This window comes from Anabas testudineus, chromosome 22, assembly GCF_900324465.2.
Source record: "Anabas testudineus chromosome 22, fAnaTes1.2, whole genome shotgun sequence".
In the NCBI taxonomy this organism is placed as follows: domain Eukaryota; kingdom Metazoa; phylum Chordata; class Actinopteri; order Anabantiformes; family Anabantidae; genus Anabas; species Anabas testudineus.
The window spans coordinates 8,670,269-8,697,541 of NC_046630.1; the positions used below are offsets into that span (position 1 = coordinate 8,670,269).

At 41.6% G+C, this 27,273-nt stretch overlaps 1 protein-coding gene across 1 annotated transcript; it reads left to right on the forward strand.

The window, feature by feature from the left end:
- Positions 1-848: 848 nt before the first annotated feature.
- On the forward strand, positions 849-27,273 carry spred1 (sprouty related EVH1 domain containing 1). Its single transcript, XM_026339843.1, has 6 exons — positions 849-1,767; positions 12,520-12,784; positions 16,968-17,136; positions 20,688-20,734; positions 26,181-26,336; positions 26,504-27,273. Exons 1-6 carry the CDS (start codon positions 1,736-1,738, stop codon positions 27,200-27,202), a joined length of 1,368 nt encoding a protein of 455 aa, XP_026195628.1. The 5' UTR covers positions 849-1,735; the 3' UTR covers positions 27,203-27,273.

Sequence of the window (27,273 nt, forward strand, 5' to 3'; positions counted from 1 at the left end):
ATCTCTTGCCATTCCACACAGCACAGAAATCCAATAGCATTTAAGTCTTACACAACCAGGCCGCCGATTCACTCTGCAAGGCTTTTAACACTTATTGCAAAGAAGATTCATTGGTGAATACTTCTTCTTCTTCTTCTTCTTGTTTTTTTGGTTACTTCTTAGGCAGTTTCACTTTTCACTTTGGAGGGTGCTCCAGCTGCCCAGAAAGAGTTTGGGGTTCAAGGTGGGGGCAGCTTTAATTATAGGACTAGAACTACTGTATGTACTTTTAGACCCCTCTCCTCAGATTTGCTAGTCATAGCCCGAACCCCTGTTTGTAGCTCCCTATGGATGGAGGTCAATCTTATGTCTCATTCTTATTTATCATTATAGGGTATTACATTTCTAAAACAACCACACTATCATCTCAAACTAGCCCTTACACTGTACAATTCACAAGATAATACTTTCGGAATTACACTTTCACTTTACATTTTGCCTCAACTGAATAATAAAAGCTGTGGGGACAGAAATACTACTTTGGTTTTAGCCACATAAATCATGCAGGGGGGGGGGGTCTGATGTAATTCCACGTGCTGCAGCAGCCGTGGCTCTATACGTTTTAAAGCATTTCCCACAAATGATGATCAAGATATATATTTAAAGAAAATGGTTTGGGGGCGGTCGATCACGGTAAAACTGCTTAATGAAAGCAAAGCTGAGAAATTGTTAATGGCCGAGTCTGTGCTTCCTCCAGATTATTTCTACTGTGCGTGCTATCACACAGACGCTTCCCTCTTGTATCAATGCGTGATTGAAGGGAAACTTCTTTTGGGAAGTGCGGGGACTACTTTAGGTCAACTTTGGTGAGAAACGCTCTGAATTTCCGGAATACGCGCACAGACGAACCCACTTTTAGACTCTGTACGTCTATTTACAACGAGATACAACAAACTGCTTGCTAGTCGAACATATTTGCTCGCGAGAGTAGTTTTGTTTTTACTACGTCGCGGAAGGATCTAACTTTCTCAAGCGAGGGTCGACACATCCGCCCAGTTTTCCGATGTTTCATTCCCCCCGAGTTGAAAATGGAGTTCGATTAAAGCAGATGTCCGCAACTTCTCAAGGGAATTTTAAAGTGTAGGTGTTTTTACTTCACGCGTCAGTATTAGCATCGAAACCAGCACAGCCATTCTTTTTTTTTTTTTTTTTTTTTTTTTTTACGCTTTGGATGCCTTTACTGCAAATTACTCGGACACGTTGACGGAGCAACGCTGCACACAGCGCTTTTTCAAGTGTTGTCCTGGACCTGAAGTTGGCGAATGGATGCTCGACAGCCAGCCATAAATAACCTGCCAAACGTTACAGTCTACAACAATCTCGACATTTCTTGAGGATCTATATACGTTTTTGCAAAGCGGGATTGTGTGTTTGTTGACGAGGATGATGCCGATGGCCCATTTGTTGTGGTCGGATTTTACTTCCAGGGAGGATAAAATGAATCAACGGTTGTCATTCCTCCTTGCGATTTAACGTTAGTTCCAGCAGAGCAGAGGCTAACGTGAAGCTAGCTCCACTTGCTATCTCCCAGGGACGCACAGTTAGGCATGTCTCGTTGTACATCGTTTACTTACTATCCAAAATAAGGGGTCGTTTCTGTATGTGAAGGGAAAATGGTGATATTTGTGGTATTTTATCCCGCCGTCACTGCGTCGTCGATGCTATTGCTAGGATTTGGATCCCCGTGAGGAAAAAAATGAGTGAAGATTCAACAAATCCAAACAACGAGTGAGTACTGTTTATACATTTTTTCCCATTTAACAGAGACACTGTACAGCTGCAATAATAAGTATCCACGTATCTTTTGATATAAACGCACGCTTAAGTCGATGTGCAATGCACAACCACAGTTCCCAATGACATTTCCAAAAGCGCAACGCTGGTATATCATCACCTTTACTAATATCACCTAAACAGACATATTCTTATAATCTTATTGTTTGGATTAATTTATGCATCAATATAATGATAGGTGGATGGATGATATGGCTATATACAGATTACGTGAAATTGGGAACAGTGTCTGACAAGCATTGGCACAGGCCTATAGTTAAAAAAATGAACCCCATTCTGAATTATTTTGCTCTTACAAATTAGTTGACGTGTAAACAGTGAAATATTACGTATATTAATGGTCGTATATGTATGATTCAATGAACTGACAAATGATATGCTCACGATTTTTATTATTGCTTTAAAGTTTGCTGGCTATTACTCAAGTCATGAGGGATCACTCGTTGTAGACACACATATAGCAATAATCCAGCTTGTTTATAATTTTAATCTACACGTCTGTTTAGTACATCGTGATCAGATAGCCTTCCATTGACAGCCTAGATCTGTGTGTAACTGTCGTCCGCCATGATTTCGGAACATAATCATGGATTAAAATCGTGAAGATCACGTTTGTATTTCAATCCAGCCTTTCTTTTAATGAAAACCAGTCGAGCAGATTGCAGCAATGTCCGCGTTGAAAAGCCGAAGATGCCATTTCTTTTTCTCAATCACACTCATTTACATATCACAATCTCCATTCATAAAAACGCCTAAAAAAAGGCGTCACGGTCGCGTCCACGTTCGCACAATGCACGGATATGTATTGTATATTGTACACGGAGTGTTTTCGTGCACGTTTTGCCCGTTTCGAGTCGCGTTTTAGTGTTATTTTAATGGGCTGATCCCTTGTGTGCGCTTGTTGACAGTCAGTGAGAAATATCTGCTTCGGGAGGTGCTGCGGTCACATGATCCCCTTCATTCATAAAGTACCTGCCTGCCCATTCACAGCACTGTACACTGTTTCGCATTGCACCGACGATCACACAATGATCACATTTCTTGCATTTACTGTACAGCGAATTACAGAAAAACGCCGATCCACCATCACAGCGATCGTGTCTGGCTTTTAATTTACATAAGCGCTGCACATGTTTTATTTAATCGAAGGCTTTTTCTCCCCCCCCACAATCTCTGATGATTTTCTTTAATGCGTTTCTCACAGTGGAAGTCATATGCCCCTTTAGCTATTTACAGTGTCGTGGTTTAATCTGCGAAACACACCCATGTTTTTCCTCATTCCTTCTATCTGGCTTTTATGAGGTTGATTGATTTAATGCGTGAAGGCTTTGTCCTTGAACTACACTTCTGCTTTTTATGTAACATATGTCATAGAGTTCTTTTTCCTCATATCAAGCCATGTCACATTGATTCCAGTTTAACCATTCATTGTCAGTAAATGAGATGCTGTTCATGGGAAATTAATTTGTGGATATTTTTGCAGTTGCTCTTGATTTAGCTTAAATTGTGTAATAACCAAGAATGTTTGATACTAATGGGCAGGGTGAAACCTTAGATTCAGACAGTCATCTGAATGCATTTTTAGTCATCGTCTTAACCTCCAGTGAGAGAGACGTAAAGTTAAAAGAAATTGTTTCAGTAACCTGAGGGACTCCTCCAGGCACCCAGGCCCCACCTTGGGAACTAGTGCCATAGGCTGCAGTTCATCATTGGTGTTCAAGCTACAGTGTGTGCTGGGTTTGTTCCACACTGCATGATGGCAGCAGCTAAGATGGCGAAGTGATCCAAACATTGTTGCTATGATTCAACCACCTTGCTGGCTGTTTTATGATTCATAGCTATGAAGTGCGAATACAGAGCATCGCCTGAGCCATTTATTTTTCTCATGATCTCCTTAATCTACAAATTTTTTCACATTCATTTGCATCAATCTGATATTTTGTGTAATTGTTTGCCAGTCTCACAGACCGTAATCAAGATGTTTTGCATCGTCCCTTTTTACATTGGTCCCTTCTCTTGATAAGTTATATTAAGATTTTTTTTTGATGAGTCACTTTCTGCCTTTTCTTCAATTAATGGAAATTATTGTTTCAAACCTAGGATTTATTTCACCTTTATGCTTTCGCACATAATATGTAATTAAGATAAAATGTTTGTTCTCATGGAGCCTGTACTGTAGACATTTAAATTTGAAAATCTCCAGAAAATGTGTCAAGAGGTAGTCCTGAAGTAGTTATGTCTGAATGATAGGTGGTAAGCCACGTTGGTGTACACACAGCATACACTTTGCTGAGAACAGGTTACTTGGCCTTGGTGCAACTATGTGCACTATGCACAATGGAAAAAAGGCACATAAAGTCTTGTGAGATTTTGGCTTGTGTCTGGGATGTGTGTTGGTGTGGCAAGTGTGGTGTGATGTGATGTTAGGCTAATGGGAATTTTGCACACCAGGGCTATGGTTAGGAGGGGAGAAGTGGGAGATTTCTGAAAATATAGTAACACAGATACTCTCACAGTGTAACTAAAACATGTATTTTTTTTAGGGAGTAGTTTGTTGAGGTGCACTGTGTCTGTATTGTAGACATTCTTTCTACATACCCTTTTTGTATGCATATGAATACCATGTATAGATTTTTTTTTTTTTTTTTTTTTTTGTGGCAACCCAAAACGCAAATTTCTGATTTCTTCTCACAAAACATTCAATATGCTGCAATTAAATAAAAGGTTTCTCTTTATTCTCCCTCAATCTCTAAAACATTAAATGCTTAATGATGTGTACTTCAGTCTGTGTGGGCCTACAAACTGATGTTGCTAAAATTGTTCAGGTACTCATTCATCTTTGTCAGTGAGGGTCAGTTGTCTTTATCCTCTGTTGAACATGAATAGGCTACGGCCTCATTGTTTTAGATTCCTGCAGTTCTGTGCTATTGTCTCTTGCCAGTCAGGTGATCCCCAGTGATTCTCTCTCTCTCTGTCCTCTTCCTATCTGTGTGATTGATTTGACAGTTCTGTGTTTTATCTGCCAATGTGGGTGTCGTGATCTTATCACCTGAGGGCTGTTTTGCAGTCCCATTCCTGTTGCAGAGCTTTCCAAACACATTCCTTCCAAACAACCCCAATCATGTCCTGAAACGACAAAAGGAGACAGGTACTTCAGCTGTGAGTGCTAGTGCTTTATGGCCTGGGTAATTGCCTATATCCTGTGGCTCTTATGTTAAGCTAAATAATTTCTTGGACCTTTTTATAGATGGTATTATTTGGTGTTATTGCTGCTTGTTGGATACAACTTCCTTGAACACTTTAGACTTTGCCATCTAGTAAAACTAAACTGTAGACACATCTTACATTTGACAAAGTCTGCTGAGCTGAACACATATTTGGTTTTGCTTCTGTATTATTTTGGGGAAGTATAGCTTGTGGCCAAAGTGGTTTACAGAGGCCAATGAAATGTGTTATTTGACAGATATACTTGGAACTTTTAACAGTATTTTAGTTTACTGGTTGCTAGGCACATTCTCACATTTTAATAGATTTACATGTACATAGACATTAAAGTGTATTCGCATAAAATCCTTCCCAGTTTCTTTCTGTTTTACATTTGTATGTGGGGTGAAATGTGGCATAATGCTATAATACTACTCCTACTACTACTACTAATAATACTTTATAATAAAGTATTTACGTTCCTGTGTCTGCTTGTTCTATTAGAAGCTCACTTATTGTTTGTCTGATTAATGGCTTGCAATGTTGTATTACCTACGAGGTTAGGTTGTAACAGAGAAAGCCAACAATCTGAACAGGGCTGGTATAGTGGTGAACTGTTCCATTCCCATGGCCAGATTTGGGCCTGGATTCTGTGTATTTTAAACCTGAGCCACTTCCCTCTTATAATTTTCATTTCCTCTTCAAATATTTTAGGCGCACGCATAAACTGGTGTAAATGTCTGCATTGTATTTAGATCATATTCCATACCAAGTTTTTTATTTTTTAAGACAAAGGCCTGGTGTGGATCCATGTATGTAGAGCGTTAAAATTACACACAAAAAAGTGTGTGTCTGTGTGTGTGTGTGTCTGTGTGTGTGTGTATGTGCGTGTGTCTTCATCACAGTATCCAGATAGCAGGGCTTGTCTTTATTTCTTTGTCAAGGAGGGCCTCTGATGTTCACAGACCATATCTCAGTGCCTCCAAGAAGTGCTTTTAGCACTAAGCGTCTGAATTGTGGATATTGTTTTCAGTTGTGCTGCATGTGGGAGCATGAAGGCTGGGCCTTGTTGTGAGCACTTTGCTGCAGCTGGGCAGAGATGGTTCTTTCCTGCAAGGCCACAGACATAAAAGGGCACAGATGTAAATCCTAAACCTTGTGTCTTTGAGTTTCCAATTGCTTTGAAAACAGGAAGGGGTATCTGTGTGCGCACACATGCTTGTGTGTTTATTTCCCTGGGAACACTTGGCACAGTTATGTTTCTGATAGGCCTGAACGTGGCCATGTAACATGTATTTTTATATGCTCTGTAAATGCTTGATCATATTTTCTCCTTTCAAGTGGCTATATTTGAAACTTGTTTTTTTTTTTTTATTAGTTGACAAAAGATTTTCCAATGGATAGGTACTGGAATGTAAATCAAATGGGTCCATCAGTTTGGATTTTAAACTACCCATGATGATGACAATAATGAAAATGTTTTCTTACTCTGAACACCAGGGCATACTGAGATGGTTTACAACTTGTCATAGAAGTTTCTCTTAACATCCATGGGCCCTCATCATGGTTTGGTGGTTTATCCTTCCCAAGTTGTTCCTGAGATCTATTGATGGTTTCTCCCACAGCTAGACGGCTGCCTTGTCCCCTCAGATTTCTGTTTCCCCTTCATTTTCAAAGTAATTATGATGAGTTGACTCTTGGGTCCCTGGGGACTACTTTTACATCAAAGCAGACCAGAGACACCGCAGCATTCGAAATTTGTGGTTCCTCTTTTTGTAATTGCAAGCGCAAGGTTTTAATTTTCCAAATGCTTGCGGTTGAAATTAAGATTATCTCAATATGTGGCTTTGATGGATGTTTGGGAATAGTTTTTTTGGCATTTGATACACATATGGGATTCCTTTGATTTATAGTTCTACAGTACAGAGGCACCTAGAACACTGTTGTTGGGTTTGCTGGCCCAATCCAGTAATGGAGGGGTTGGTTAGAAAATCGGTGTTAGAAATCCTGTCTGAATGAGAAGTTTTGACATTAATTTACTGGTTTAGGTCTATTTGTAAATTGGGCTACAGGGTAATTTGACCGACTGACTGCTGTCTGTGATGGATGCTACTACAAGTCAACAATGATCAGTTCATTTGTTGTTTTATTTGGTATTTCTATATGGGGATGATGGTAAATTTGTGGGGATTTGCTATGTGGTGTAGCAGCAGAGTAGACTTGTTCTGTATTTTTTTCCTGAGTCAGTTGGTAGCTAAGCCGAATGTTCTCGTGAGGGAGATGACTCACCAGCAGCCTGAGGTGCTGAGAGGAGATAGGGCAAATTTCTCTTCTACTTCTCTTTCTATAGCCTGTGTATTTGTTTTCACTGCAGCTAATGTAGCAGGCTTTGGTGTTTCTTTAGTCATTGTCCCATTATTGGATCTGTATTTTTGATGGCCTTCAAATATATCTTGTTCTGGCATTATGTCATAATTTGCATTGCATCCATGTTAGGTCATGTTGTTGTTTGTTGTGGGTATGCTGTGTCCTTGAGTTTTCTGTTGGTTATTTAGGGGATTTGAACCGTGGCTAATTGGCTAGCTAGTTTGCAACGTTCAGATTAGATGCACTGCTGGAATCAACGGTCGAGTCCCAGATCGCATGTTATTTATTTCTTCAGTGAGGCGTGATCACAGAGAAGGAAACCCTCATAACTTTAGCTCATAGTTCCCATTTGTCAGCCTAAATATTGTTTTTTAGGAAAACTTTTGGTAGTTAGGTGGTTACATTTTACATTTTTACAAATTTCTTACTGCATTCAGAGCCTTGATCTTTGGGCAAGTTTATCTTCATGAAATATATACGTGGCACTTGGCAATACATGCTGACTTCTTGTATTTGAGTTCAGGCAAAAGCACTTACGAAAATATGAAAGTATTGTTTTGTCTATAATAATAATTGCATGAAATTTAGGGTCTAATGAGAATGAATCACACACAGAAGCTTTTCACATCCTCTTCCACCTACTAAGCTTCTTTCCTTTCAGAGGATAATCTATAGAATTGGATTGGCATAAGGAGGTTATTTTTATTACCCAGTAATATTTCAATGATTTTTTTTTTTCCTGTCCCTTGAGTTCTGCGAGCCAAAGTGGTCTAGTGGAGCTTGACCGAGCTGGACAGCCTTCCTCCGGTTTTGATACAGAGGAGAGATGGGGAGGAAAAGGGGCGACGGAAAAAAAAAAAAGTTTGGGGGGGACTTCTCTCCGCTTTTCTGATGCTAATGAAAGGAGGAATGGTTTTCCAGCTTTTAGCTTGCAGAGTGTGTCTCCCCTGCAGCATGCTCCGCTGCCTGGACATTGTGGGAGGACAAAACTCCAGGCCCGGGATCCAATAACGTGAAATTTCAGCAGAGAAGCGGCCATTGTGTAGAGAAAGGCAGCCTGGGAGGGGTTGGGTTGAAGGGGGAGATGGAGCGGAGGAAAAGGAGGGTGACTTGGCGAGCACCCAGGGCTCAGGCCACATCCTTTCTCTCTCTCCTCTCCTCCTGAACTCTTCGTCTTCCTTCTCCTTCCTTTCTCCTCCTCCTGTCTTTCCTTCAATGCCTCTGCCCTCCCCTTCATCCCCCTTTTGGGATGGAAAGCCCAAGGCTGAGACAGGGGCAAAGCATGATGGCGTGCTGGAGCCCAGTGAGCCATGGGCTGGAGCAACAAACAGCCACTTTGTCCACTTAGGACATAGTTGTCCCAGGATCTCCCTTCTCCACCACACACTGAAGGAGCCAGCTTTGATGCCCCATGCCTGTCCATGCTTCCACATCATGCCCTCAATGCCTTTGTGAATGTAAAAGACCATATTCAGATGTGGTCAAGACCTGTTGACTGTCACCTTGGTCTCCACCCTGTTCAAATCCACAGCTGCCTCCTCCCCCCACGGTCCTCCGTTGCACTTTAAAGCCTCCCTCTGTTTTTCTCTCATGCTTTTGGTCGGAAATGAAGTCAGTCATCCAGCAGAATAACTTGGAATAATTTGGAATTGAGGACTCCTTTCTCTTTACCCCCCACCTCCCCTACTCACAGACCCAGGCCAGCTGATCTGCTTCCGCTCTCAATTGTGTGTCCAGTCGACTGTGTGCTCCCAGCAAGGGGCGTGGAGGCCAGCTTTTGTCTTCACCATCCCAGGCTGAACTGTGTGTGTGTGTGTGTGTGTGTGTGTGTGTGTGTTGTAGTGAGTTTTCACTTTTTCTGACCACTTGCTGTTTTTATCACGAGAAAGTAAAGTTTATAAGATTGAAGAAGAGCAGCAGATTGAACTCTTTTTTCGTATACGTGTTTGGTTGAGTTCCTGGTCTGCAGGTTTTAGAAGTGCACTTTTCAAATTGTATTTATTTTCCATTTCACTACTGTACAGTGATTAATGCTCTTATTTATAAAATGAGGTTGACGTTGGTGTTGTTAGGCTAGATACAAAAATGCATGAACACACAGTCCCCTTAACTTCCTCTCTACCCTCCCCACCTACTCCTCACCCCCCACCCTGTGAGTGTCGTGGTTGCTGGCATGTGTGTGATGGTAGGTCTGAAGGGTCAGGTCCTGGTCATTGTGCCCTGGTCATGGCTGAGCGACACCACCGCCTGCCTTCTGTTCACCCTAGAGACCTCTGCCTGACTGACAGCCCCTCCTGCACCCATAACCCGCATCCTTTATAGGGGGCCATAGAGGGGTGTAACAGCCGTAGTATTTCCCTCTTTTACTGGCTGTTACACATCTCAAAAATGCTTTTTTTTGCAGTTATAGTGGTTCTCGTGTAAGGTTAAGCACTACTTCTGTGGCACTGTTAGAGGGTAACCAGAAAGGGTGTTGCTTGGAGATTACAAAGGGGAAGTTAGTCGTGGTTGTATTTTTCTGTCACTTTCCCACGAGTTGCTGTTGTCTAAGCTCAGGGAATGACACGAGAAAGAAAAAAAGGCAATTGCATTGATAATACATTTCATGTAAAAAGAGAATAATCATATTGCTTGTTCAATAATGTGTTGTTGTCTAGCCCTACAAATTATAAATCATGTTTTTTTTGGCTAGGAGAATATTTGCTTGTCAAAATGAAATAATGTAAAATTACTAATATGTAATTTTAAATGAATTAAAACAGGGTATATAGCTAGCAGCTTGTCGTCAGATACACAAATGTGCCTTTCCTCTGAAAAACATTTCTGGTCACCTTGTATCAATTCTGTGCAGCCAAACTTAGTAACATAATGTAAAATTAATATTCCTCTAATTACAAAACAATAGTTGGTTGCAATGTATTCCGCACCTATGTTTAGTTTTAAGAGAAACCTGTGGCATAACCATATCTGCACTAGCAATACATCTCTACCTAGCATCATGTTAATTTTACTTATATCAGTCCCACTTTCAATATTTATATGACTAAAACAAAAAACATTACATTTTCTGTAATATTTGCACAGGTATAAATAGGTCATGCCATAATTGCAGTGATTCAAAAACTAAAAATTTAAACCTACAATAACTGATTTTCTGTTCAATTGGAGGCAAATGGAAAGTTGTATACACAACACTGACATCATTTCCATCCAAGTTTATATAGTAAACAGTTTTGTCTTTACACATCCAGCAGTTGTGATGCAACATTATATTTAATTTCGGGTCATGTTTCTGGCCACCTAGCAAGTGCAAAAACAACATTCGGCACTGTATTTACTTGTAACAGTAAAGTTGAGGGTTAGACAACGTGTTGAAATACAAAGTTCTGTAATCCAGAGGCAAGCTGCACAATAAATTCTCTACTTATTTTATAATAACTTAAAAGATACAGTTAAATATATTTAAGTTAGTTCTATAGAAGAGAGGCTATTGGTATGTGTGGCAATAATCTCAAAATACTTTTAATCATTTGTGTTTATTTGTGTTTTGATTAATTACTAAGCAGTAACCTGGACCAAGGGTGTAAAAGGCAGGAGACCAAATGTTAGCCTCAATACGTAGGCCAAGATTTAGAGAAGGCAGACAATATGCAGGAGGATGCAGCCATTTTTCTTTTGGACTAGGAGCTACTAGTTAACTATGTGATATATTACATGTTGTCAGACAGTATCATTTCTCTCCCTGAATCACTGTTTCCTCTTTGGCCACTGTCAGAGACAAAATTCTTTACAAAACATCAGCCCTATTGGTCACCCGGACATTGGCCAGAGAGCAATTTGTCATGGGAACACATCCGGCAGTCACATTTTTTTACTGCCTATTTCTTTCAGCTCTCAGATCATCATCATCATGCTTTAATATGTTACCAGGAGTTTGTGCAAAATGCTGCTGTAAGCACACCCTGACCTTTGTCATTTCCGGTGGCCCAATGCAGCCTGTGTTATCTAATCAGGGAAACATCTGATTTTGAGGATTGAAGGGACAGTGAAACGTGAAGGAGAGAAACTGGTGTAAGGAACAGGTAGAACCAGAGTTTTTATGTCTTGTATCACAATGTGTTGTCATACAGTAATACATTGTTGATACATTTACCCCCATTATAATGAAACATTCAGCTATGATATTGCGGGCAAGGTGTTTCGTTTCTTAACTGCAGACTTTTACATTTGGATTAATATACTGTACAGTAGTTCAGCCTTTTTCCAGTTTGTGGCTATTCAGTGTTTGAATATATGACACATCTGTATTTATACATATGTGTCCAACAAAGCCTGAAGCTCTGCGCCTTTTTGTACATAACTCCTCACGTTTCGCTCACATTCCATTCCTGCATTTTGGAAAAAAAAAAAAAAGCATCTATTACTTTTCCTTAAGTTAAACAGATGTTATGTATAATAGAGAACTGTCACTATAACTATTGCCTTGAGGAGTAAGGCAACAAGCAACATAAGAGAGCAATGCGAGCTGGAGCCTTGTCATGTGTTATCTAGTTTGAAGCCACCTGCTTTAGGGGAAAGGTTAGAAATCAGCAGTCGCAAGAGCCCAAACTTGGCCACATGGTCAGTCACCCTCTGGTTGGGGTTAAATATACACTTCAGACTTTAGAAATCATCTGCAGATTGCAGATTTTAGGCTAGCTTGTTGTCAGTAATGGCTTTTGTCACCACAGCTTTCATCATGCTTTCATTTTATCAAATATAATGTCAATGTGAAAGAAGTTCTAGTGTGATTTAGCAAGTGTTGAACTTTCGGTATAAACATTCATATTGTTGGCCATCTCTTTAGTGTGTTCCTCTAAATTAATAATTATTAACCATCTTGTGAAGGGTACATGTACTGCATTATAACTTGTATGTGCTGCACTTGAGCTGTATTATATAGGCTGTGTGGTTCTGATTATGTTTTTTATAAAGTTCACTGGGAGGATTGTTAGAAAAATGTTAGATGCTGATTAATGCAGATTTTGTTGACTAACTGCATTGTTTGTCTTTTGCTCTTCCTGTGTCTTCTTATTCCTTCCACCTTCCTCCTGTTTCTCCCTTCCTTCTCCACAGTGACAGTTATGCGCGTGTGAGAGCAGTGGTCATGACTCGGGATGACTCCAGCGGTGGGTGGCTTCCCCTGGGAGGTGGAGGCCTTAGCTGTGTCACTGTCTATAAGGTCAGCCGGGCAGAGGACAGCAACAGCACCCATAGTGGAAGCAGCGGAGGAAGCAGCAACAACCTCAGCCCTTGTAGCCCCAGTCCCAGCCCCAGTCCCAGTCCCAGCCCCACCACTGTGGAGTTCCACATCAAGGGCGAGAGGCTCAAAGATAAATTGGTAAGGAAACCTGTAACTCATAGGTGGGAATAGTCTACTTATATGCTACACTGTAACTAGCAGGTTGATGTGTTTGTTTTCTATGATACTTAACATTCATGCACATTTAGGTGTACAAACCAGATATTTCTTGGATCACTAGTGCAGATCACTATGACCGCCCTTCTTCACTCTCACACACATTCACAAGTGGTTGTTTAGCTTTCCTCCATGGCTCAGGTATCTGAAAATAGGAGCAAACTGCGTGATGCTGTGATGCATGATGACATCATCAGGGAGAAGGGCAGATTACTCAGGAGAGGAGAATGTGGGATGAGGGATGTGGGAAAGACAAAGAGTGTAGAAGGGACCTACAGAAACCAGGGCTGGAAATCCACAGTCATTCATGTTTTCCATGAGTACACAAGTATTTCCCTGTTTTATAAGATTTCCTCTCACTTGATATGTAATATCTTGTTAGTTAAAAGGAAAAAAGTGTATAAAACACATTTAATATAGTAAACATCTAAAGCATTAAACACATAATTGGCCATTGGTCAAGTAGAAGTTGTCAACATTATACAACTTAATTCATACAGTAAATAGCAATGTCCTACACAGCAAAAAAAAAAAACACACCGGTAGCACTCCAGCTTGGCTTTTCAAAACCAGTATGTAGATACAGATGTTCTGTTTAAAGGGCCTTTAGGTTTGCTATTCTGTAGTGTAACACAAAGACTACACACATTTCTGTGGGTCTAATTATTAATATAATAATAATTTATGATTAATAGATTTGCCTTAGTTTTTACGTTGGCAAACTGCATAAAAGTCTGGGGACATCAAAGACTCATAATACCTTAACTACAAATTACATGGTCATTGTGTTTCTTCACAATCAAAGTAACAAGGCTCCAAAACATCAAGTTGTACATTGCTAATCAGATCTTTGTGGCTAATGCTTTAGATTCTGCAAGTTTTATGTCTTGTTACTCACACATTCTGTGTTGAGATGTAAAACAGATCCGGTAGATGTGTTGGGATAATTCTGGTCTGTGGTAATGAGAATATAAATCTGTGTTCTGTGTGTGTGTGTGTGTGTGTGAGAGGGAGAGAACTGTCTGTCAGATGCCAGAAGCCAGAGTAGGCCACCATGATGCACACACTGGTGGCTCTTGACAATTTCACATTAAATGGCTTTTTACAGCAGGGTGTCTAAATCACCTTTTTTTTTTAAATCTCAGTGAACACATTTTATGTGTTTTGTGTTTACAGTGTGTTTATGTTTTGCGCGTTGCTATCCAAGCATGTGTGGCACTGGAAAAGGGTGTGACGGGAATGCTGTAGTTGAGACAGCGTATAGACATGGCTCAGAGACCCCGGCAACTACTCTGGGATGTGGTAAAACACCCCTATCACCACCAGTCTACCCCCAGCCCCTATCACCACCAGTCTACACCCAGATACCACAACAAACAACCAGCCATATGTAGGTCTGTCGAGATGCCACCCAGTGCCAGGGTATTGGCGTCAACCACAGTGCTACTGACAGTCTGAGGGCATCAGAAGAAGCGTGATGAGTCCCAAGAAAATGACAGCGACATACAGTACAAAACCACGAAAGAATATGTTAGCCATAGCTGGGCGGTATTGTACTTGTTACCACAGAATTGTTTAACAAAATCATGTCTGTGTTTTAATTTTAGAAGTGAATTAAACCATAATTAAGTTGTATGAGTGATGTTGAAAACTGAAAAAAAAAGCCCTGAGGTAAGAGCTCCTGAATGTTTGAAAGGTTGTTTGGTCTAGTTGTTATGTATAAACACAGAGAAAGAAAACCCTGCTTGTAGTTATATAATTTTTTGTTTTTAAGGGATATGATTTTCATTACTTAATTTAGTATGGAATTAACAAAAAAGAAAAGCATAATGACAGTTACACAGAGGAAAACAGATAACAGATGTAATGATTTTTAAATTCAACAAGGCATGTTTTTGGCTGGTTGAAACAAGGTGTTAGGGGTGCACAAGATATGGAACAAGTCGGGGAAAGAGATTAATGTAGTCAAAGAGCAGCAAACAGAGGTGGAGCCAGATAGACTGGAGACAGATAATGTAGAGGTGGAGGGGATCTGTCTATAAGCGCAGTGATGCGGCACAGAGTGTACTGGTGATGACTCAGCTGGCTCTCCATATAGCTACCAATCGCTCTCCACTTCCCCCTCCTCTTTCTCTTTCTCTCACACTGGTCCTCTGACTACAGATCTAATTGGCTGATGATTACTTATCATACTGGCTCTCGGATTATGACAGATCTCTGGCTAAGCTCTCTGCCACTCCACCTCGTTTCCTGTTGTTCATAGTGTGTGACTCCCTTTGATTTATACAGTCATGAATGTGGTGTCGTCCAGGCTTACTCTAAATATGGTAAAGACTCTCTGGATATAATAGCTGTTTAAGTCTTGAGAGTAGAATATGCATATATATATATATATATATATATATATATATATATATATATCTATATATATATATATATATTACTTCCAAACTCAGTGCCTAAATATGATTACATATGTATGTTCCTTCCATGCTACTGTAGCTATGTTTGTTCCAGGACAATATACATTATAATCTCTCTGTACTCCATGTGTATCTATTGAATGAATTATCACATTGTAATTACAGTTCTGATTGCTGGATTTCTCCCACCTGGTTTCTTATATCAGCTCAGTTTCTCCCTATGTTCCACTTGCTATCTCTTCACTACTCTGTGCACGTCTCCCCTTCGTCTGTCTCTGTCCCTCTCCCTCTCCTCTTCCTCCACATATCTCCAGCCTCCATTGCATTTCTGTCTCTCTGTCTGTGAGTGTGGCTCCTCCTTCTCCTCTTTTCTCTGAGCACAGTGTGGAATGTGGTGTTAAGTATCGTCCTTCCATGCAACTGTAATACTTCCTCCTCTGTTGGCCTCGCTGTGCGCTCACCTTACCTGCTCCGGCTCCATTTAGTCTCGCCTCCACAATCAGTCCCAGAGGCACAGAGCAGACCCCCCCCCTCCCACTCTTTGCCACCCCATTCTCCTCACATCCATCCCTCTCTTCATCCACTGGCTCTGGGTAAACACACAAGCTTAACCCTTGCCCCTTCTGTTCTTGTGGAGGCATGTATGCAAAAGTGACATGAGAACAGATACTTTGAGACACATCCCTTAATGCAGAACTGTACACTTGCAACTAAGTGTAAAATGCAAGCCATGCTCAGACATTCAGAATGAAATGTAGACTTGCTCCCTGTCTGACCCTCATATCACATATCGTCAACCTCTTGTACAGCTGCCACATATCAGCCTCATAAAGTGTGCATGTTGACTGTTGTCCAGATCCACGGGGAACAGTGCCATCTGCTTTCAGCCGTCGAGTATTGGTTTGTTTTCCTCCGACAAGGAATTTGCCCTGTGAAGATGCACAGTGTGGCACTTGGGTCATTGAGCTTTTCATCACACCAGCTCCTATGCTCACGCCTTCTCTCATGCAGATCACCATTTGCACACTCACAGATTCACACCCCATTGAGCCACCTCTCGTGCACGTCGGTAGAAAACCTCAAAGACTGTAATGGCCGTCTCTCATTTCATTTAATCTGCCTAGAGGAAGGCCAGGAGGCGGCCCAGTAGCCCTGATTAATAATAGGCTTTGGAAACACACTCTCTCTGCCACACACTTGGGCTGCCTGGCTCCAAACCTACTCACACTAGCCCCCCTTTTTTGCCACCACCGCTGCTCTCCAACTTTATCATCATCTGTAATGAAAACCCCACGATTTAAAATGTGTTTTACAAATTATGCAAAAAAAAAGTGAAATGATTGAGTTCAGAGTGACTTTTTATAATTTAGAAACTCTGTTGTTATGTGTTGTCCTAGGCCTCTACTCTCAATCACTCTCTCTTTTTCCCTTACTCATGTTGTGGTGGAATGATTGAATGTGACACATTTAAACAGCTTAGGGCGAGGGGTAGGATGAAGGATTTACATATGTATTACACGTCAGTCAGTTTTACCCTCAAAAATTTAAATCATGTATTTTTCAGTTTGTGTGATTTAGCTTGGCCAGTTTAAACTAAAGATTTGATGTAACGTGGCTTCTATTGTTAATTTCTTTCAGTGCCAATATGTCTTGTTTCATTGTCAAATTTTATGTGTTTTTAGGTGGTCCTAGAGTGTGTCCTGCAGAAAGACCTTGTGTACAACAAGGTCAACCCCATCTTCCACCATTGGAGAATCAACGACAAGAAGTTTGGACTGACTTTCCAGAGCCCCGCTGACGCACGCGCCTTTGACCGGGGAATACGTCGAGCCATTGAGGACATCAACCAAGGTGTGTGTTGTCCTGTGGTTAATGCTGCCTGTATGTGTGGATTCCTAGAGTTTAAAACAGCTCAGACCAGATAACAAAGCCAGTAGCAACTCAGCGGAACGTTCCTTAACTTTAAAATCAAGTAAACCAGCATTGGCTGTTGTTTCCATATCAGGAAAAATCTGAGCAGCCCACAGGTTTTTTTTTTCACCCCCCCTTACTCCCTCTCACCCTATCTACAAAATACAAAGTTTGTTTGGAATTCCCTCCAAGAGTTTGCACTATGCTTTATGTCTTGGCAGCCATCCAGAGCATGTAAAATAATATGGGTGTATGAATGTGGCATGCATTCAATTGTCAGTGACTACAGCCTATTCCTGCCTGTTTGGTTTGTATTGACTGATTTAGCATCTGTTTTAGGAGAGATGTATAGTGCTGATTAGTGTTGATGACCCCCCACCCCACCTGCTTGCTCACACAAGCATGACCCTTTCATTTTATCAGTGCCAGCTGCCCAGATAAAGTCGGAAATTCGTGTAGAGACTGGCAGGACAACACTATGCCCAGACAGTGGGAGATATAGGACAGAAAGGGAGGGTTAGTAAGAAAGAGGGGCCAAGAGTTGAGACACTGAATGGGTGGCAACCTGAGATAGGGGCAGAGCTTTAGTCAGATGAAACTTGACCATGTAGCGCTTTTGTGCTGTTCAAACCTAGAAGGTAGGTTTGAGGACAGGAGAGGGTATTCTTTAAAAAAAAAAAAAAAACAGGTGAGTTTTGGGCTGGCTGTGTCTATAGTAGGATTTATAGAGATTCTTAAGCTAAAGTAGATATCATACTTGGGTGGAGTGGAGTCTCTGAGTTGAGTTAGCAGCTTTCTAAGCATTATTTTTTAGCACAGTGCCAGAGGTTGCTCAGTCATCCAATTAGCAGGGGAATCGCCAGCTCAGCAATCTGCCACCCAGCCCCATGTTACACAAGAGGCTGCCTGGCTGGCTGGGGAGCTATAATCTCTTTTACTCTTTAGACTTGGGAACCCTAGGGAGCATAGAGGAGGCACAGCAGAACATATCATAAAGGCTTATCACCACTGGGCATCAGTTGCTTCTTGCCCGCAACCGTTTATCTGAGATTTGAACTTCCTGGGCACAAGTCAGCACACAGTCTAGGTGAAGGCTTGGTGTGAGAGCTACAGCAGTTTTTATAAGCTGTTTTGCTTAATTCATGTGTCAGTGGATTGACAGAGAATTAATAATGCAGCCCTTTAGATAATCAGTTATCTGTTGAAGTATGCTTCCATCCTCTCAAATGTAAATATTGGTTGCTTTATTTGAATCTTTTGTTATGGTAAACTGATTTGGACAGTTTGATAGAAAAATAGAAAAACAAGAATGTCACCTTGAGCTCTGGGAGCCTTTTTTTTTTGTCAGATTTTCAGATAAATGTTAAAAAAAAAAAATAGTTGCAGCACTAGGTCAATAACTAGGATGCTCTGTGGAAAACATTGAATATCAGTGTAATTAAACACATTCGCCTTACCCTACCCAGTGAACGTCAGCCACTGCTGCCCCCTCCTCTCTGTCCTCTCTCTCTCTCTCTCTCTCTCCCTTTCTCCCTCTCCCTCTCTCTCTCCTGGCATCTTCTGTATTCTGCTGGTGTTGTGTAATACCTCCCCACAGCACAGCCAGTCAGGATCTTCTGTATTCCTGTTGCATCGTACTGCTGCTGTGTATGGGTGTGGGGAGACAAGAGGCAGCGAGACAGAATATGTTTTGCCTGTGTGTATGCGTGCACATGTATGTGTATCAGTCTTGCAGTCCTCTGTTGCCATGGCAGCACCGGGCACATGGCTCAGGCAGCTTTGCGGCCCAGCACTGCCAGAGTCGTGCTGCAGGAAGGCTCTTTCTCTCAGTTGTGGAGAGATTCATACACACACAAAAACCCCTCTCCATGTGAATCATTGACAGACAGACTCTGTCTAACACAAGCCCAGTGAATTCTTCTGTCCTCTCTGTAGAAGATAGTGTTGCCATGTATTGTTGCATGCCCTCCTTAAAAGCAGGAAGGCCATCTTTAAATAAGGCCTCAGTGATCAGGCCTGGGTTGAACGGTTCATCCCAGGGAAAATGGTTTAATCCATGTTTTGTGCGGTATTGCCAAGACCCTGGACTTAACTGTTGTCAACCACTTGTTTGCAATGATAGACAATAGCTGTTTCAGTTGTTTTAATAATAACATTACATGTGACTTGATTAGGATACAGAGTTACATTTATATTGAAATTTAAAACTGGAAGTGCACCAACATAACACACATTATATTGACATTATGGATAATATCAACTTACCGTAGCACATTTTAGAAGACCCAGGTATGGCATAGCTGCAGTGCATGTTGCATGCATAAGTTATGACTTTATTAATGCAAAAGACAGTGATGTCTGTTCTAAACACACACATTACATATCTGGTTAACTGACAATAATGTAGTCCTGCTTCTTATCATATGAGTCAGTGACTCAGTACTTCGCATGCAACATGCTTTGCTGACAAAAGAGATAAATCTTTAGGTTCTCCGTGTGAACTTCCACATCAACATACTTAAAACTAACAATATTACATCATCACTACTATTCTTGATTTATATGAAAATTCTGATACTCTGATTGTTTTAGTTTTTGTAATTGTCATCAGTAATAGTTATCAGTAAAACTGATAACTTATAGAGTTCTCAATTCAAAACTTCCTCTGGATTAGTAGTAGAAAATAATTTTCACAGGTTTGTGTAAAAATATCAGTAAATAAAGTAAAAATGGCAGTAAAAATAGCATTTTCATTGGGAACCACATTTTCTGTGGTAATGAAAGCTGTGATATGGTCATGCCTAATCTCTGAAACCTAAGCTCTGACCCCAGCATCAGCAGATAAGTTGTTTAGGATGCAGAAATGACACGTTGTTCTAGCCTAGTTTGGGGTTACATTATTCTAAGCATGCATATTTCATTCAACGTCTGTATGCCCCACTGACACAAAGCAGCTTTCATTTCCCCATTCAGCTACAGTCAGAGGAAAGCAGAAGTCTTGGGCCTATTCTAGCCTGGCAAGTATGAAAAGTGTTGCAAATCTATTGGCTCAAACATAAGGGGAGATCTTGCCTGTTGACCGTGAAATTGTTTGATAAATAAAGCGCATGTTACACATATTCTATGTATGTATGTAGCTATGGTTTAAAACAAAAATACCTTGTTGATTGTGTGCATTTGTGCATAGAAGTGAATGCCTATTGCCAAGAGTCCGATGCAGAATTTCACTGTTATTGAATGAGGTTTTGCCCTCTAGTGGTCTAAGAAGTCCTTCCATGTACTAGTTATCTGAGATGCTAAATATATGTATCTTCCATTGTTTGTGTTTTTAGTATACATAAATCTGATGCTACATGTCAGTAATATAATTTAATAATATAACTGTACTGTTAATACTTTTCTTGTTTTAAGATTTCACTGTAATAGTGCCTGTATTAGTTTGAGTGAAAAAGTCTTCTAATTGTTTTCCCTTATGGCTTATTCTTTTCCAGGTTGTCGGTCATTTGGGGAAGGGGATACTTCTGAGGATGGATTACCGGTGAGTGAGATGAAAGCTGAGAGGTTTTAGTTTTTTAATTACACACAGAAGTGTTATGTTTCATGGGCAAAGGGTAGATGATAATGTGCACCTACTGTAGGCTAATGTGACAATGACATACATGTAAGTGAATAGTAAATCTTACCGTTAGTTGGATTTGTTAGTCAACTCTCACTCACTGTTAAATGAGAGGCAGGTCATAGCTAGAACCTGAGCCATAAGTCTGAGGCCTGATGTGTCCCAGCTGGGCACTGACACCTCCCTTTGTTTCCAGACAGTTTACAGATTTACAGGTGTTTAACCAGTACCAGCCAGACCCTGAGGCAAAGCTGGGTGTTGGCCAGTGGATGTGCTAAAGGCAAGCTTAGCCTTCTCTGTCAATCCAACTTCAGTAGCTGTCACTCTTGTTACAATAGAGGCTGATATAATAATTATTGCCTCAGGAGCAGGTTGTTCAAATGCAGCTTGGTTAAGAGGCTCTGTCATTTCAGTGTTCTCAACCTTGAATTTGTTTCTTCATGAGTTGTCTCATTTTTTGACAGGTTGAGAACTGTTAAGGTGAATTCTCTTAAGATTTGTATATATTTGGCATGTGGAATGAAATTGTCGACATAAGTACTTCACAGTGTCATGTTCTCTTTAACGGGGACAGGCAGCAGGTATGTAGTTGAAACCTACACACCCATGTTCATTTGTTTAAGATATGAGGCTAGTTACAGGAATTTCAGTCACCTGTTGTATGTACCATGTGATTGCAAAGTAGGTGAAAAGACTGTTTGGTAGGAGGAACAGAAGTTCTTGAAGAATCCACACTTTAACTGAGTGACAAGAAATATAGAAACCTGCACACTGTAGTTGTGCAATGTAGTTTAGTGTATAATACAGTCCTGTGGTAGGTTCTGCCTTTGTGAAGTTTATAACTGCTTACAACCTATTCCTGTTGACACTGCGTCAGAGAAGTGTTGATTCAGTGTGCACAACTGAAACGGTAGGCACAGCAAGTTTTTATTGTGCAGGTATTACATGGCATTGCATGGGACAGTAGTTCCAGCTTTTCTGAGTCTATTTATTAGTGTGCTCACGCAATCCGAACTGCCCGGTAACCTTTCCTGTGATTGTATGTTTTTGTGGACTACTGCAAACCTGGTCCCTGTCTTTTGAAATATTGTCACTTTTCATGGCAGTAAGTGGTTTTAGCCTGAATATGTATTTTCTTTACCTATGGTCAGTAACTAAGCCTGTTATGGGGCTTTTCACTTTCACATTTTTCTCCTTATGTGTGATCTCTGTCTGTCTCTACCTCTGTGCGTGTCTCATTCATTCTCTCTGTCCAGTCTGTCTTTCTCTGTCCATCTCTCTTCTTTGTTATGCTGTCTGACTCTCTTTCCCGCTAATGTTTTCTACATCTGTCTCTCTTTGTCTCATCTGTACCACCTTTATGTATTGAGCTGGGTCGAGCAAGAACACAAAAATGTCTTCAGAGATTTGAACTTCTCTAGTTCTCAGTATTTTTTATACTGTACTTGCTGTGGTTTAGTTTTATCCTGGAGATAGATGGACTTGTCATTGCCTTTGACCTGTTTTGTATCTGATGTGTGAAGTGGACTAGAAGAGTTCCTCTGCGTTCCTATTCCTGTGGCAAGGTTCCTCTTTAAGGAATCAGCGTGAACATACAGGAAATCCAATGGCACTACTGTTGCTAGGCAGCGGGGAAGTGGGGGTGCACAACAGGAGGGAGGCGGGTAGAAAGGGGTGTTCATAAGGTTCAGCGAGTGAGCCACCGAGGGTGTCACCATGGTGATTTGGCATCTGAATGTTGCGGTCGGAGACCTGGGCTACGGAGAAGGAGAACCAGTGACAAGTGGTGGAGCCAGAGAAATAGCAGATACCTTCACACAGAAAGGTGTGACATTGTCGGTGTTGTTCTAATACTTGTCCATAAAGTCGCACCACTGTACTCTTGATGAAATATGGCCTCTGTTTTTGGAAACAGCAGATGTATCCTGAGTAGCTGGGGGTATTTCAAGAAAACAGACCCCAGTGTATCATCACCATCAAGCTTTTTAGTTCCTTGATTAGATCCAGGAATCTCTAGGTTTTCAATTTGATTGGAATTCATAACCGCCAGCATTTGACTTGTGTGACAGACTGTGTGTGTGTGTGTGTGCGCGTGTGCGTGCATATGTCAATGCACATACGTTCAAGACAGTCTCCTCCACCCACATCCTGCCCACTGAGGCTCAGCACCCACTTGTATGCCCTTCACAAGCTTACCACATTCTTCCGCTTACTCAGAAGCACACATACTGTGTATGCACATGTAACATTTTACCCATTAAAAAAAAAAAAAGTGGTCTCAGCTGTGATGACCCACTGCCAGGAATCATGCTGTACCACTAATATTTCTGCTAGTGCAAAGTAAAGTGTGTGTGTGTGTGTGTGTGTGTGTGTGTGTGTGTGTGTGTGTGTGTGTGTGTGTGTGTGTGTGTGTGTGTGTGTGTGTGTGTGTGTGTGTGTGTGGTGTGTGTGTGTGGTGTGTGTGTGTTTTTGATGCCACAGGAAAACATCCACATCTAATTTAGCACTGGCAGGAAGTTTTCTCTTATCAGTTTAGTACACAGAGGTTTTGTTGGCCAGTTGACTTTTACTGCTTCACTTATAGAACAGAAACTTTCAGACTGGTTTGGTGTGGTTTGATAGGGCTTCATAAAGCAGCTAGTAAAGGACAGTGGTTTAAAAGAATAGTTCCAAATGTAGTTCACATTGTTGTGAAAAAGTTAGATAAGAAGCTTGATTCAAGTGTATGTCTGTTTTTAATATGGAGCAAAGACTGGTACTTGGGAGAAAAGGCTTGTCAGGTTCGGTTCAGTGGTAATAACGTCACATTACCAGAATCTCTAAAGATCACTAGTGAACACATTTTGTGTCTTGTTGTAATCTGGAATAGAAAATATACAAAACTAACAATACGTGATTTTATCAGGAGTTATGTTCCAGACTTTTTCGCAAGTTACAGTAAGTTTCTTTAGTTTCTACCAGCTCATAACCATGCATTAAACCACAATTTTTTTTACAGTTGAGTTGTTAAATGGATTAAATAAATGACATTTAGTTGTCAGTTATTGACCATTAGAGGTGCTGGTACCTGGGTTTTGTTACCTTTCATTCAAACCAAGAAAGTTCTTTCCCTCTGTTTCCAATCTTTGTGCAAATCTAAGCTAAGATAAGAGGTTGCCGACTTTAGCTTCATATTTACGGTATAGTCATTATTTGTTATTGATCTTTACTTCTAAGCCTTCTAAGGAATAAGCATTTCCCATTAGTTTAAGGAATCTGTGGTGAGTAGTCTGTCACTTGGCTGTGCCTTTTTTGTTTTTACATCAGTAAGACTCAGAGACTAAGAGATATGCACTCTTTATGTTATGCTTCATTTATGCTAAGGCTAAGCAATACATTACACTTAGCGACAAAAACACTTATTGTAGTATGGGTGATTCTTATCTTCCATTACTTAACTTCAGTCTTCCCTGTCCCGAGCCCCTTACTGTGCAGAAATGCATCTATCCCTGATGCTGGTGTGGAGCCAAGCTGGCCCTGAGAGTCAGGTTGCCCCTGGCTCCCACCATCTCCATCTCTCCTCTCCTCTCCTCCCTCACCCTGCCTCATCTCTAGAGTAAGATCAGCTCCAGATTGGCCCCCACGCATGCCTTTGAATGGTGGGGCTTAGCAAGCACTTTAAAAGGAAACCCAAGTCTGTTTCCCATTTCACTCCCCCCCCACCCCACACACTCCTCTGAAACCTCTCCATCCCTTGCTCCTTTCTCTCTTTCTCTCACATACACACACAGCTGTCATCTGGCTTTTTAGGTTCTGTGCTGCATTTCTCCAGCTGGAGCTGGTTTATGACATTCTCTCAGCAGACTCTTTGGCCTCTCGCTCTCTTTCTCCCTTTCTCTCCCTCTCGCACACACAGACACATGAATACAACACAAACTCATTTTTTCCTGTTCTGTTCTTTCTCTTCTCTTCTCTCCCTCTCCGTCTTCTATTCCTCACATTCCCCTGCAGTCACTGTGGATGTGTGTTATACCGCTTGGTATGTTTGGAGGCGATGAAGGAGCAGAGTCACACACACATACACTCACCATGTGTTAGCAGTCTGGGGGGTGGAGGGCCAAGCAGAGGAGAGTGAGGGGGAAAAAGAAGAGAAAGAGAGGGAGGGGGGGAAGTCAAAGGAAGCATCTCTTAGCAACCACAGGACAGTAATTACTGTAGCAGCAGCTGGGAGCAAACCAGATTTCCGCTGTGCGTTAAGGCACTGGCGTGGGCTACTTTACACACAGTACTGACTAACCAGAGCCAGCAGCCTCCTCCACACGCAGAGAAGAGAGAGGGTGGGAGAAGGAGAAGAGAGGAGGACTAACCCTGCCTTGATGAGGTCGGGGTATGTGTGGGAAAGAGGGACAGCTAGTCAGAGTGCACAAGACTTAAATGTGGTCAAACTTCTACGTGTGAAATGCATCGTCAGTGGGAAAGAGATTTATTCTGAACACCTCTAGGTTGGTTATCTATAAAACAGTATTGAGAAAGACAGTAGTTTTAAGGGTTTAGGGTCGAGTTTAACCAACTGGAATTCATTTTAGAGAAATTTGCTTACATGTGTGAACAAACTAGATGTTACATGATTGCACTGAAATAATGCTGGACATAAACTATCCTCACAGAGCTCTTGATGTAAGAATTGACTATCCTCCCCCATATCTCTCATCACCTCTGCATGTATGAATCATGAAATACCCATCGCTTTTGATTTTGTTGCAATGAATACTGGAGTATTGGGACTAGCTCTATTTGATCTGTAACTATTTAATTTCTGTGACTGTGTCGAGATATTTTTGCTGTATTTGATGCTGTCTGTGCCATTCACAAGATGTTATTTTTAGACATCTCATGCTGAATGATGCCAACAGTGAGCTTTACTCTTGTAATGGAGATTATTTAGCATGAGCTAGAAGGCATGTTTATTCACATTCACGTTTCCTCATAGTCTGCAACATTTCTTTTTTTGCTCCGTATTTTTCAAATGCCTCATGTTTAGGCCTGCGTTTGTAGAATTTTGCTTCAGCTAAAATGTTTGTGGGAACACATGCAAGACTGATGGGAACTCTGAGTTCTAAACAGAAGGGCCTTGAGTCATCACCACACATCACAGTAATTTGAATAAACATGGGTGCAGGATGCCCCCTGGTGGTTCCAAATGGAACACACAGCCTACACACCCTGAGTCAGAGCTGTTGTGGTCATCAAGCTGAATTGTTAGTCCATTAGAGCCCTCAGTGTTTAAGGCTGCATCTTCTACTTAAAACATATTTTTTAGAATTTTCATAAGCATTTTTACAGATTATCTCAAAAACCTGTAACAAATGTTTTTTCTGTATTTATCTAGATGTGTGATGAGCCTCCCTCTATTTGTACCCCAATGAGAGAGCCCTTCTCTCCCCTGAACAACGTTGTCTCCACCGAGCCATTCAGGGGCTGCTATGTGCGGGCCCAGCCCTTTGATGAATTCACCTCCAGCAACCGCCGCTACCTGCCTCCACAGGTCTGGATCTCTTCTATAAAGTGAACCACATAACGTCTCCCTAATTTAATGATTTCTTAAAAATGTTCAAATGTGGTGTGGTCAGTGCAAGTTAGAAGCTTGTGAAGTCAAGGTATTGTTTTCTGTTTGAGTAATCCAGTAAACACTTTATTTCTCCTGTTTTCAAGGTCACCTTTAAGCCAACTCGTCATGTCAGTTTTCACATGGACGAAGAGGAAATTGTTCGCATCAATCCACGCAAAGATGTGCTCATTCGTGGCTATGAGGACTACCGCCACCCTGTCATGTGGAGACATGAGGCTGACCATGAAGACCCAGACTTCCCCACCGCCTTCCACAAACTGGACAGTAAGAAGTGCGAGTACCTCTTTCCTGATGGCCCGAGTGGGGACTCCCACTCAGGGCCTGGTATGGGCATTGGAACAGGTATGGGGCTGGGGCTGGGCAAAGACACAGCCATCAAGACTCAGCCCTCACCCTTGCTGCAGTCTAAGAAGGGCCGACGGCGACGAGAGGATGGTGAGCGTTCACGCTGCATCTACTGTCGAGAGATGTTTAACCATGAAGACAACTGGAGGGGGCAGTGCCAAGACGCCCCAGACCCGATCAAGCAGTGCATCTACAAAGTCAGCTGCATGCTGTGTGCTGAGAGCATGCTGTACCACTGCATGTCTGACTCCGAGGGCGACTTTTCAGACCCCTGCTCATGTGACACGTCCGACGAGCAGTTCTGTCTGCGCTGGTTGGCCCTGGTGGCGCTCTCATTCATTGCACCCTGCATGTGCTGCTACCTGCCTCTGCGAGCCTGCCACCACTGTGGTGAGGCATGCCGCTGCTGTGGGGGCAAGCACAAGGCTGCGGGGTGACCTGATGCCGGACTCTGGGACACCCTCAAAGCTAGCTAACGCAGGAAGTGGATAAAAACGGAAAATTAAAA

What these genes read in the sequence shown, in the direction of transcription:
- spred1 (XM_026339843.1), top strand. Translation starts at nt 1,736, where the DNA reads ATGAGTGAAGATTCAACAAATCCAAACAACGA. An exon ending in CATTGAGGACATCAACCAAG is followed by an intron (nt 17,137 to 20,687) that starts GTGTGTGTTGTC and finishes ATTCTTTTCCAG; the next exon opens with GTTGTCGGTCATTTGGGGAA. An exon ending in GCCGCTACCTGCCTCCACAG is followed by an intron (nt 26,337 to 26,503) that starts GTCTGGATCTCT and finishes CCTGTTTTCAAG; the next exon opens with GTCACCTTTAAGCCAACTCG.